This window comes from Amblyomma mixtum, chromosome 6 (genome assembly GCF_055824585.1).
Source record: "Amblyomma mixtum isolate Tamu chromosome 6, ASM5582458v1, whole genome shotgun sequence".
Taxonomy (NCBI): Eukaryota; Metazoa; Arthropoda; class Arachnida; order Ixodida; family Ixodidae; genus Amblyomma; species Amblyomma mixtum.
Window position 1 is genome coordinate 144,868,505 of NC_143017.1, and position 13,459 is coordinate 144,881,963.

Sequence of the window (13,459 nt, forward strand, 5' to 3'; positions counted from 1 at the left end):
ACTTCAAAGCTCAACGCCTCACCTTAGGCGTCTTTGTAGACTTTAGCAAAGCGTTCGATACACTGAATCACGAAACTATGTTTAAAAAGCTCTACCATTACGGTATACGTGGCCACGCCCTCTGTCTCATTCAATCGTATTTCAGTGCTCGTTCCCAGTATGTTGCTTTAAATCACAACTCTTCGGACTTGTTAGCAATCACAAACGGTGTGTCCCAGGGCAGCCTTCTGGGGCCGCATCTATTCAACATGTATATTAATGACGTATGCAACATCAGTAATTTAGTTAAGTACATCATATATGCTGACGACACCAGTCTGTCTTTGTCCTCACCTGACATCAAAGAACTAACACCGCAAATGCAGTTTTGTCATCATTATCTGACTGGTCATCTTTGAACTCATTAAAAATAAACAAACTAAAAACTAAAGCTTTATTATTCCATCCAAAGGGGCAGCATTTAGGCAGTGTGCCACCACTCTATTTCGACAACGCTCCCATTGAGTACATGGAAATCTTCACATTACTCGGAGTGGTATTTACTGTTACTATGTCACGGGACGCCCACATAAGCAAAATGTGCCTATCCCTTTCTAGATATATTGGGATAATTTCGCGGAATAAACATATTCTACCCGCCAAAACTAAGCTGAATCTGTACTATGCGTTTTTATTTTTATGTATCGTATTGCTTCCTTGTATGGGGACAAACCACAGCATCTAACATCCAGAAGCTTCTAATATTGCAGAAAAGAGTATTTTGCATAATTGCTAATGTACCATATGATGCTCCGACATGTCCTATCTACCTGCAATACAGAATAATACCCGTAACAAAAATGTTCAGTTACAGGTTTGCATCCTTCTGTAAAAAAATAATAGCCGAAGACACATTTTTTTGGAGAATGGCCTGAGGGGCGAGTTGGTGCATGATGAAATGAACGGCGGCGCAACAAGAAGAACACAACAAGAGAGGGGACACCACATGCGCACACTTCTTTACACATTTTTTTCTAGCATTGTGACACTTGCACAACATCGGACACCGTATATGACACGACAGCATATGATCTATTCATTACCAAGACGCAGGACAAATTGTGGCTTTTCCACACTAAAATACATTCTTCCGAAATACTTGAACAGGCCATTTTATGACACATTGCACAGCATGTCTGTCTCGGCTATTCGAAATGTGTTTGCAAGCTAGGTCCCACAGTATGTGTGACCATGTATGGAACTTTATTGCATTGAACCATAAATGTTGTGTAAAACCTTTATTCTCTTCTGCGGAAATACTACTTGTGCATGCAAAAAAAAAAAAAAAAGTTTCCTTTTATGTATGTATTTACATGCCTTGTCTTTCCGTGTACCTTGTGTTGTTACAAGTGTATAAAGTAACCATCATAGTCGCTACCAAACTGCCTCTTTGTAGGGGTGGCGGGGCTTGTCAAGCGGTCGTAATGACTGCTTTTTTCTTGCCACCCTCAGTTTTTTGTAAAGAAAGCTGAAATAAAGTGATTGATGATGATGAACCTCATAGATAATACGTCTTTAAAAAGCATCCGAAAAAAAAAAAAATTATATTCAGGGACATATTTTCCAATCGCCTAAGGTTCTCAAAAATGTAACTGTTGAATGAGGTACAAAGGCACTCATTGACACTTCATAAAAGTGCCAGTTGCGTCTCAGCACAGTGTCTGAACAGTGCCTTTTTTAACCCTTAATCTGCCACTCCCGGGATAACTCTGGCTGCCACATATGCACACCCCCTGCCTCTCCCGAGTTAACTCGTTTTGGCTTTTTAACTCACCCCCTGCCGCTCCCGATAATACTCGTGTAAAAAAAACTATGCAAACATGTACCACCATCTATGGAGAGACTCCATAAATTGATAGATTTTGTAGGGTAAATTTTAAACAACAGATGGCGCGCATGTTTCCACATCCGAGTCGCTTCGTTTTGGTCCGCGCACAGCAGCCATGAGGCTGTGTGGCACACTCGTCCGCGCTTTGACGGACGAAGAAATTCAAAATTGCTTGTGAATTCGGAGTCCAATGATAATGAGAACAAGGAAGGAGTGCCTTGTCGAGGGATGACAGCGATGAAGTCGTCCCCCTGCCACCGAAAAAATCCGCGCAAGAGGAGGAAATCCGACAGGCCAGATTGTTGCTGGAAGATTTGATTCATTACAACTAATATCTATAAGATTATCCTGAATAAACATGTCTACATGTCCTGCAGAGCATTTTAGTGCGTTACTAGCAAAAAATTTCCAGGAAACTGAAATGCAAAAAAAACCCGGCAGGGTGTGTGCAGATGTGAGTAAAAAAATCTGGCAGTGAAAGGGTTAATGCTTGCAGAATTAGGTCCGTATATATGTTGTCCTTAGCTCATGAGAAACATTAAAGACACCTACAGACACCTATTTTTAGTTACTTGTTTTCTTCTTTCAAATGGTGCTTTAGACATTCGAATACATGGATCACCGCGTGGTATTCATCTATGACCTTTAAATAATTTATAATTGAATTTCTTCTCTCATGCTGTTTCGATTTCATCAGTTGAACACTGGCTATGAGAAGTAGCCTTTAGGTCACATGTGGCATGAAAAAGACTGCAGTATAAACGCTTTTCATGATGCGTGCCCTTAGGTGTTCTTGAGAAACTGTTGTCTGGGAATGTACTAACCGGAAATAAGCAGTGTAACACCATAAGACACTTCTAGTGCTCATAATTTTGAGCGTACAAACCGGGGACATATCAGTAGTATTCTTCAGTATTTGCCTGTGAGCTGGGAAAATTGATGAGCTGTGAAAGGAAGTGTAGTTCTATAATATTGAACTGCTGTTTTTAAACAAATTAATTTTCTTGCTCTTAAAAAAAAAACTATGCAAGGCGTGCGCACATAAGAAACCACTGTATCAAAGCCTTTGGCAGAGCATATTTATAACTACCTGCCTGCGTGCCATGTTTGGAGCTGTCACTCCACTACGTGAAACATCGCCCATGACTCGTTTCAGGAATGTTGCGTTGTTGAAAGCATTCTGTGTTCCTCTGTCTCGAAAGATCTGGAAGATAACAAACTTATTTTAGGTTCTGTTTGGCTACAACAAAAGGCTTTTCTGTGGCCCTGAACTTGATGACATGGGCATTTGTGTCACTGTCGATACAGAGGAAATCGGCATTGGGCAAACATCAGCTTTGGAATCTGTTGTAGTGAGGATAGCTGGTCTGCATATTTAGCCTATATATCCCTTGCGTCCTACATGTAGCACATACTGAAAAAATTGCGCAGAAAAACGAGGACGAAGCAAAGACAAGACGAGGACGCGCGTACACCTCTTTTTTGCACAGTAAAAATTTATTGTGTAAACAGTTGCACCAGCTAGCATAGATTCAAGAGGGCGTAAATTTTTACTGTGCAGGGGTTGTGGTGTGTGCGTTCAGTTTTGTGCATTGATAAATATCTGCAGGTCTTCTCTGGGTTCATTTTTGAAATTCGACCCTATCCACTATGTGGTAATTGTGCAAGGAAAACAAGTAGATTTTGTACATTGCCAAAAGGAAACCACCGTAGGCTAGAAGAAATGTGATTTTAAAGTCGATGTTTGAAGCTTTCCCACACAAAACAGGTAGTGAATTTGCCTAGTCTCCTACTTTGTAGAATGGCTCAGAAGTCTGTATTGAGAATAATATTTGTGCCAATAAAAGTATGGTTCTGAATTGTGAAATGAAATATCTGTTTTATATCGAAAATATTTAATTTTTCAGATTTCTGAAGTTTTGGCATATATGGGTTAATCACAATTGCAAATTTGCCTTGTTAGATCCCTGCTTTTTAGGTCTCTAAACTTGGGGAGTGGTCCCGGGAAATGTCACAACCTGTTAATGAATGAATATTGCAATGTAATGTGCAGCAAGAAGTCGTCACATCTTCAGAGTAAGGTGGGAATGGTGCCCGAAGCATAGCAATTATGAAAGTACCAAGCTAGCAAAGAAAAACTGCTTACATTGCGACCATAAACTGTTCTATACTTAATAAGGTGCCAGGGAATCAGTTTAAATTGCCTTTTTCTTCTCTCTCTCTTCAGTAAAAGTGAAAAATTGTACCTTTGTATTACTTTGTACTCATGGCCAACTCACTGAGGTGATGTAGAACGTTGTTGAGTTGCTGTCTGTCAGGCAAGGAAAAATATTAGAGTAAAGCAGCTTTTCAAATTATTCCAAGAGGAAACAAAAATGGTTTCCCAGTTAGTCACATATCTAGGTTTCCTTTAGCGCAGGGTTACAGTTGTTTGCTGCGACATTTTTTGCAAACAAACTGCCCGCATTGCTGGAAGCAATCAGTATGCGAAAAATATATGTGCGCATGAGTGACTGCAGGAGACAGTGTTAGTTGCTGCTGCCATCATGCGAGTTGAGTATTGAAGTTGCCGACCTATTTTGTTGACTGTGCGGAATTCTGAATAATGGTCCAAATAATTGAACAGTCTGGAAAATATGTGAACTTCCAACCCGCTTCAAAAAAAAAAATTCGCTGTGGCTTAGCTTGGTTAAGCCCGGTAATTGCGAAAGCAATATCCGTACCTACGCCATGGTTCAACTGGTAGTGTAGCTGGTGGTGGTGCTTGTGGTTAGACTTGTGGTGGTGCATCTGTTATACAATCCAATCCAATGCAATCCAATCCAATGTAATCTAATGTAATCTATTCCAATCCAGTCCAGTACAATCCAGTCCAGTCAGGCCGCCGTTCATGTGCACCGCCGTCGCACACGGACGGCGCGAGATCGCGAAGCAGTGTTAAGCCGCTGGTGGTTGGCACAGCTACTGCTTTCTAGCGACGTGAGTCGAGCCTAATCTCTTCAGCGTAACGCCACAATCGCGCTCCTAGCGAAGAGCGCAGGAGTTAGGCGCCAGTGGTGGCACCGCCGCGGCTTGCGACGGCGCAAGTCGGTCGCCCTTCTTTTCGGCGTGATGTCACACATGGCGTCACACAGAGGTCAACTAAAGGTCAATGGTGGCACGCCGCGCCACGGCAAAGGCTGAAAGTGCAAGTAGTAAAGCTTTCACTTTAAAATCACAAACTTTGCCGTTTCTCGCACCCCGTATGCAAGTGATAATAAATAAATTGTATTTAGAAGCTAGAGTCAAGCTTTCATCATGCCTGCACCACCTCACGTCACCAGAACCGGACTGTGCGACGTGGCCGCCGGTCATGCCGCTAACACACTTACAAAGCAAGATAGGAATGTCTCCCAGCCAACGGCGGTCACGAAGACCTAGAGAAGGAACCCATGATAAGAAGAGAGATGAAGTGAGCACCTCTGGCTGTGTCCCCGCCACCACATCCCTCCATGTGCTCCACACCATGTGCGGCATTGTCTAAGCTGCAGCAGACACTGCCACTGTCCCGTTTTCAGTAAAATCGCATGCCGTGGCATGCTTTTTTTCTTTTTCTTGCACACCACCTCAGTAGCAATGAAAAGCGTGCCACTGACATGAGTGGCAACAGTGAGAAACAATTAGCCAAGCCTATCCAAGCCAGTGTCTGACTGACTCTATTTAAATCCAAGCCGCACCTATCACGGCTGCAAAGGGCCGATTGGTTGTGACAGCAGTGCCCACTCACGTCTTTGTTGGGGCGAAAGGTGAATTTTCGGCCGGGAGGGGGGGGGATGTTCTTCACAGTATTGGTGGCGTCTGTTTAGCCCGAAAAATTGAACTTTTCGGACTCCAAAATAGCAGCCATGAATATGTGCACATTTCCTATGAGGTGCGTGACAGTTCCTCAGTAACGTCTCAGATGTCATGCAAATTAAAAATATTGGAGTAGAAAAATCGTTCAGATTACTGTACGAGATAAGTGGCACTGCACCACCAGCTTGGTGTTTGTCTACATCGGGAGCCTTGGAGGCTGTTACCAAAGTCAATGAATTACCTCATCACCAGCACACTGTCTGCTTGCACTATTCAGTGAAGTACACACAATAAGATATGGGGCTGGGAAAAATGCACGGATGAGCCAATTCCGAATTATCAGTGTTTTGCTGTACATAGCTAGCCATAGATGGGTATCCTCCTTCTTGGATATTATCAGCACATTGCAATAAGTGTCCTAAAATAATTCTACTGCATTAGGTGATTCGCTGTGGTGGATTTTAATATTCAGTGTAGTAAATGGAACTTGTTACCTAGCTACATTCGATGTCTGAATTTCCTACTGTATTGCGCTTACATTGTTGAGGGTATACATCTCTATCGAACTTGGAGCTGCCATATTCGTGTTCATGTTTGTGATCGAAGTATGGGCCCACTTAGCTGCTCAGTGGCCCATATGCTAAAAGCTCGGCAGCTACAGCAATAAAAAATTTCTGGTTGCCATTTGCACTGTGTCAACTAAATGTTTCGGGGAATCCCCCAAGGTGGAGTAGATTTGTAATAAGGGAGTAATTACTCATTGGCATCCTGGATTGACCAACATTTGACATACTGTTCCCACTTCGAGTTTATTGGCCAATTCTCTTTCACCTTACCATATGCTAGCCATCCCGGTTAGCTCAACTGGTAGAGCGACTGCTGTGGTGAAGCGGTGATCCCAGTGAAACCCTAGACCAGGACAAAGTTTCTCCGGAAGCTGTATAGCTTTCTTTTGTAGCCGAATGGCTTGGGTGAATGCCAATGAGTGATTACTCCAATACTACATTTGCACAGCTCCTTGTTGATTTGCTTGCTTTTCTTGGAAGCCTGTGTAGCTTTGCAGTGAAACCACCGTCAAAAAACTTTGACGTGCCACAACTTGACTACGGGGCTGGCTCTACACAGAATGCATATTGGCTGCCCTTCTTGTCCTTTTGTTCTCTGGCTGTGGCACAGTGATATGCATGCACCGCTTCTGCAGTGCCAGTTTTCTCTATTTTGTATGATCGTGTGCCTGGTTGTTGTTACCAGGTGGTGCCAGTGTGGTCAAGACATGTTGCACTGGACACTCATTCCATTTCTCCCTCAGGTGTTGCAGAATGGTCGCTGCATGCAGCCCTCACATTTTGTTTGGCTTTGACAGCATGGTCTTTGTTTTATTATTTTTATGATTGTTTTTATCTGAGTGCATTTAGCATCTCCGTGCATTTGTACTAGGGGTGTGCGGATGGCACTTCAGTACAGAACCGAATACAAATAGTTAAGTTGTGCTAGCGAATCGATTGCGAATAGTGTGGCTAAAAACTGAATTGATTAGAAATCGAGAATGTGTTAGAACCGAAACAAATATGAATCAAATTTTGTACGAATACTCGCTACTTGTGGTAATATTCGTACACAACGAGTATCATGCGAAACAGCTTAGGGTCTACCGGCAGCGCTGTGGTACGACACTGTGGCTTAGAGTTATAAATACAGCTGTGAAAAGACGCAAAACTGTCCTCTCCTAGGAGGTATGCGACAAGAAGTCATTATATGAACTCCATCACTGTCGTGTCATACATTTAGAAAACTCACCTTTTCCTACTGATGACAACAGTGAATAAACCAGCGCCATATCTCAGTAGATGAGAGGAGCGAGGGCTATATATGAACCATAGCCGTCGAGATCAGGCTTCAAAGTAAAGTTTGCTGAACACGCCTGAGTGCGGCTGTTTTTCTTAATTTTGGAGGTTATGTATGAGCATTATGAAATCCGCCGCTCTGATGGACCGCATCGCAGCACTGAACCCTCCATCCCGTGCGGACCAGTCGTGGCAGTATTCTGTGTGATGTCATAGCGGGCCCTATTTTCGAAAGTCGGAGAACTATGGCATGCCTTATTCGAACATTGTGCCAATTATTCGAAAACTGTGTGAAAACTCAAACAGAGCAAACTCGAATAATTCTCATCATGCACTACTTGGTTCATTCAGTGAACCGAATAGGAAGATATTTGACTTGCTGTTTGAAAATTTCGATTATTTGCACACCCCTAATTTGTGCAGCTCCAGCTTTGCAAGGATGACTGTGCTGGCACATGTTATGTGCAGGTGGTGGTTGTGCATGTTTTGTTTGTGTGGTGCTTTCAACACACTCTGCACTAACATCCCGGAGAGGCTTTAGGGTATCCTGTGCGATACTACTTGCTAAAGTGAGTGAAATTTCATTTGCACCCTTGTCGCAGCAGCCATCACATTAATCGCCTACTGAAAACGGCATGCTAGCAGTGCAAGGTTGATTTTATTTTAATGACGTACCAGAGGGCGTTATTTTAAGGACGCAAGACTTTGAGGTCACTCTTTTAAATTTAGTGGTCTTTGTTGAAGAAGCAATTTTTGTAATACTTGGGCACGTGAATGCCCAACGCAGCTTTCTATTCCAAAGGTCACCCGCCGTGATGTCTCAGTTGCTTTGGCGTTCCGCTGGCTGCTAATCCCAAGGGTTTGTTCCTAGCTGCAGACATATTTTGGTACAGGCGAAATACAAGAACACCTGTTTGCTATGCAATGTCAATGCATGTCGGTGCAAAAAACCTCGGTTGGTCTAAATTAATCCGGAGCCCCTTCACTACGGTGTCCCTCGTAGCCCACATGTCGCTTCGGATGTTGAACCCCACACGTTAACATTTTTCTAAAAATCACTGGGGCCACAGTTCTAAACTTTTTGTTGTGACAATTTCTTTTGCTAATCTCTTCAACGAGGGAACAAAGAAAAAAAAAGAGCTGCGCTCTAAAACCCTGCTCAGCAACTAGCTAGACACGCTGTGTATTAAGAGTACATTTGACTAGAGCTTTTTCAACCACTCTTTATTTACTAGAGTAGGTTTTCTCAGCTTACTCAACTCCTTTAGCTCAGGCATGGGTTCTTGAAACCTTATCACAACCTGCAGGTACTTAACCTTGAAGCTGTGTGAACCTGGCCTGTCTTCTCCGTGTGTTGTCTTCGTGTTTGGAAGGTGTGCACACTTCTGTGCACGCATGTGGTCGTTTTCCATTGTGTTTTCGGTGTGCTGCCACTGTGGCAGCTGTTGTTTGTACCTTGTCCACCTGCATCGTGTCTTGTCCTACAAGACCTCCTTCTCTCTCTCTTTTCTTTTTTTCTTTTTATAGATTTTGTATATTTCTTGTCTGAAGCCATGCATGTAAGTTGTCCTTCCAAAGGTATTCCTCGACTGCACTCAACAAATGCTTTGCATAGCGGCACACGCAGCACTTGTGCACTGTATGCAGCTATTTCTGTGCTGTGAAATTGACTTATCTGACCTTAGTAATACTAGTGTAATGTTAGCCAACTCCAGTCTTTGACAGTATGCGAGAATTACTGCGCCCTAGTGGCCCGGATGCTGGGACTTGGTGCTGCCATTTCTGGAGCAAGTGTTAATCTTTCCCTGCCTTCCTTTTATCTTTGCTATGTCGCTCTTATTTGTAGGCAAGCCATTGGTCAGGAGCTCATTGCAGCAAGCATTTTGAAGACAGTTATGGCAGTTATTTGTAATTACTTAATAGCTTCTGTAGCATCACTGAAAGGCTGGCAGCTTTTTGTAATAGTATAAACTAATTCAGTGCGTAAAATGCCTCTTCTCACCAAAGTACTTTGAAGGTCAACATGCTTACATTAAGAACCACTTTGCCATTTGCATGTGTCACTGCATTCATTGTCATGCTGCGCTTTGAGAATGCACTTTTGAGCAGCATCTTCATGCGCTTATGTTGAACAGGTTGCCTGCCTGTGTACGTGCGGGTTTTGCGTCACTGTTTTGTCCTGCGCCTGCTGTGCACGTTCAGCCTGCATGTGCTTCACAAGCATGTGTAAATGTGTGCGTGTGTGTGTTCAAGTATTGTGAGGCGTTAATATGCCCGTGTCTTAAGGTGTGGCAACACTGTTGTTGAATAGCAAAAGCTACTTGAGGCTTGTTTTGCTGCTGCTTAATGATATTCATCACATTTGAGTCTACATCACATAGATAGGTTTTTGTTGATGCCAGCAGTTGTATCCGAAAGCATGTGTGTGCCTCATGGTTGTGAAGAGAGACTGAGGATAACTACATCCAGTTATTTTTCTTCGTAAAAATTGATTCTCTGGTTCTTTCTAGGTACGTTAGGCCTTTGTCCCAAAGCAAAAGAAAAATCCCGTTTGTAGCTGAGAAAATGGAATTTAAATATTTTCCCACCACTCAATTCGAACTTGCGACGTCCACACCGAGAACGACTTGTTGCCGCTATATTGAAGTGAATGGAAATGTAGCATAGCCTATAACCTCTTGCATAGCCTCTGTGTACCAAACGTTTGGTGCCGGTGCATGCAGTTTAATTGCGAAATTAGCCTTTGAGGGTAACAGCTGTATTTTGTTTTTGGTCATTTCTAGCTTGTAAAAGCTCCGTTTTTGGTGAAAGTTGTCTCTGTCATTAAAATGCCATAGTCTGTCAATACGGGTCAACTTCAATTTGTACTCGGTGTCCCTAGAACAAAGCACTTTTCTGCGTTTGGTACGTTTAATTACTTTGGTAGTATGTACACTTTGAATTTGGAAGTGACTTGGCTAATTGTTTTATCACTTTAGCTTTTTGAATTTCAATTGCAAACAGTCGGGTGCATGTGTGTGCACGGTTCCAGATGAGAGGTAGCCTGCTTCCACCTTTCCGCAATACTGAAATTGGCACACATGTAACTGTTCAACAAAGAGAATAGGTTCCACCTGCTTCCCTGTGTCTTTGCTCAACAATTGTTTCAGTACAAGTAGTTTCTTTCTTTGGCGAGCTCGTGAGCACTGCAACTGTGCAGCGGCCTTAACAGATGGACAGAGTGGCACCTCTGAATGGTCATGTAGCCTACTGCCAAGATGTAATCAATTGGCTGCGTACATAGCCTTTGCAGTTTGTCAGGTTATGGTGACGTGCAGTAAAGTGCTGAGCAAAACAGAGATTGGAATGTTTTTGAATTGCACTGACATTTGTGATGTCAAGGGATTGAGATTCTGAAGCCATTCAGCAAGTCTCTGTCTCCTCCTCCCCCCTTTTGCATTTTGTGTTTGTTTTTTATGGGTTAATTTTCAGTGGGGCTTTCCCGTTGAAATAGCAGAATTGCAAAGGTTGCACGGCACCTATGTGCAATGCACTAGTCCAGTGCCATGCCTAGGGGACTGGTAGGATGTCTGCTTGAATTTAGCTCAAGTAATTGTGCCTGTTGCACACTGCCAGAGATTGCATCTGCCGCGATGGGGTGGCTCAGTAGCTGGACGTTAAGCTGCTGAGCCTGAGGGTGCAGATTCGATCCCAGCCACAGCACCTGCAATTCAGTGCAGGCAAAACGCCAGATTAAACACAAGGCACCAGTGTGCAATTCGATCTCAGTGCAAATTAAAGAACCCTAGGTGGCAGAAATTAAGCCGTAGCCCTCCACTACGGTGTCCCTCAGAGCTGATTCGCCTTGAAATGTTAAACCACATATACCGTACCATATACCATACTAGGTCTTACATCTGCACTTAATCTTAGTAAAAGGGTCTCAGTCGCAGAAAGTGCAGTTGAACCCCAGTACAACAAAATTCACAGGAGAGGGGAAAAATCTCATTGAAGCAGAAATATAATTATGGTGGAATTGGCTTGTAATGGCAGCAGATTGGAATACATGGTTGTGTGAACATATATTTCCAGAAATTAGTCACGTTTGGTTGCTTTGCTTTTTCTACATAATTGCCGTAATGCAACTTTCGTACTATGTTAGCAGCTGCATTGTGGCCTTTTTTTGTGCTCCTGTAGAATTCGTATCACATGAGGCCTCTGATATACTATTGACCAACTTTTGGACCTTGCAGGAGTCGTTCAAGCGATGCGCAAAATAGTTTCCTCAGAAAAAAAAATATATATATATATTTCCTTGGAACTTCTAGCCACCCCGGTGGCTCGGTCGTTACGGTGTTTGGCTGCTGAGCCGAAAGGCGCACGTTTTACACAGGCCGCGGCAGTCGCATGTCGGTGGAGGCGCAATGCTATAGGCTTGTGTATTGTGCGATGTCATATACTGTGAAGAACGCCAGGTGGTCGAAATTATCCGGAGCCCTCCACTCCAGCCTCCCTCATAGCCTGAGTTTCTTTGGGACGTTAAGTGCCATAAAACCAAACCAACCTTGAACTTCTTGGTAGCCATGTGGCTGGAAGAAGTAGTTGGTAGTCTTATACCCGTGCCACACGGACAGATTTAATGCCATTAAGTGCTTACTGCCTTAAGTTTTAATGGCATTCGTGTGGTGCCACACGCATAAATTTAATGGCATTAGCCTTACTGCCATTCGCGACCTACTGAGTTCGCCACAACTCATTCGCCCATGCAATGTGTACTCTCGTTCCCATTCCACACGCAGAAAAGCGTGCAGCTTTGTTAGTAACAACTTCCTAACCAGTAGGAAATGGTTAATTCTTAACTTTCAGTCAGATGAGGCATCTATATCGCATTTTCGTTGCAAAGAGCGCCATTTTAACCAGCCTTATTGACAGGTACTCTTGACTTATGTGCTGACATGTGAGTTTATGGCTACTTTTTCGACTTGTAAAGCAGGAACAGCCGTATTTTCTGGAAAGTCGTTTTCACTTTACATTTGAACAACATTACCGATATATTATGCTCATTAGGAATGTTTATATTCAGATGAAACTTTTGACCACCTTGCAAGCGTTATCGTCACCGTCACTTTCGATAATGGCATTAAATGTGGACGTGTAGCAGCAACTCCATAAATAATGTCATTAACAAACTTAAGGCCTTAAGCATTTACTGCCATTTCTTGTGCACGTGTGGCACGGGTATTAGTCACTTTGATGCCTTCGCACTGTGACATCAGTCTGGATATCATTGAGAGACAAGTCATCACAGATGTCTCCAAGGCATCTGCGTTCATTGCACTCAGCAGTGCAATGATTCAATGTTGCTGACATGTCATAGACGAGTCTGCTTTTATCAGAAATATACTCTGATAGGACTGCCGGGGTTGCTACTAGAGCTCAACTATATGGGTTAGAAGAGAACCTCTTGGGCTATTCATATTTGACGGATGCCATACATGTGTTGGTGCAAAGTTCAGGTGAGATAGGAAACATGCCAAAGCGGAAAGTGTGTCGTGGACTGACAGAAGCCATCAAGCAGTGAGATAAGGATGGTGAGTGCAAACCAGTGCACTAGCTTCTCATCCTCATTGGGCTTCACTAATCCAAACTCCACATAATTTGAATAAATGAAATGTCCCCACTCGAGTTCGAATTATCAAGATTTGAACTGTACTAACTTGGGTGATACTTTTTTGTGAAGCAAGGCATCTTTAGATGTGAAAGGCAAAAAAAAATTGGTGATCCTATGCCCGTGACAATGTAAAATAAGTTCTTAGGTTCAGTTATACTTCACGGAAGCTTTGTTGGAGCGGTTTCCCACCCTGAAAATTGTGTTGGGGGAAACTTGATGTTGTGTGGTCAGCTGACACAGGGTCGTAAATATTTTGTTGGGGCG

At 43.1% G+C, this 13,459-nt stretch overlaps 1 protein-coding gene across 3 annotated transcripts in view; it reads left to right on the top strand.

Annotated features, from left to right (window-relative positions):
* Positions 1–13,459, top strand: part of Stat92E (Signal transducer and transcription activator Stat92E) — a 102,763-nt gene that overhangs the window by 58,977 nt on the left and 30,327 nt on the right. Inside the window, exon 18 of one of the 3 annotated variants that reach the window (XM_089549489.1) lies at positions 9,073–9,104. The exons of the other annotated variants lie outside the window; for them this stretch is intronic. Coding sequence (XP_089405615.1) covers positions 9,073–9,094 — 22 coding nt within the window. The 3' untranslated portion in view covers positions 9,095–9,104. The remainder of the gene's footprint in view (positions 1–9,072; positions 9,105–13,459) is intronic. 3 annotated transcript variants of the gene reach the window in all.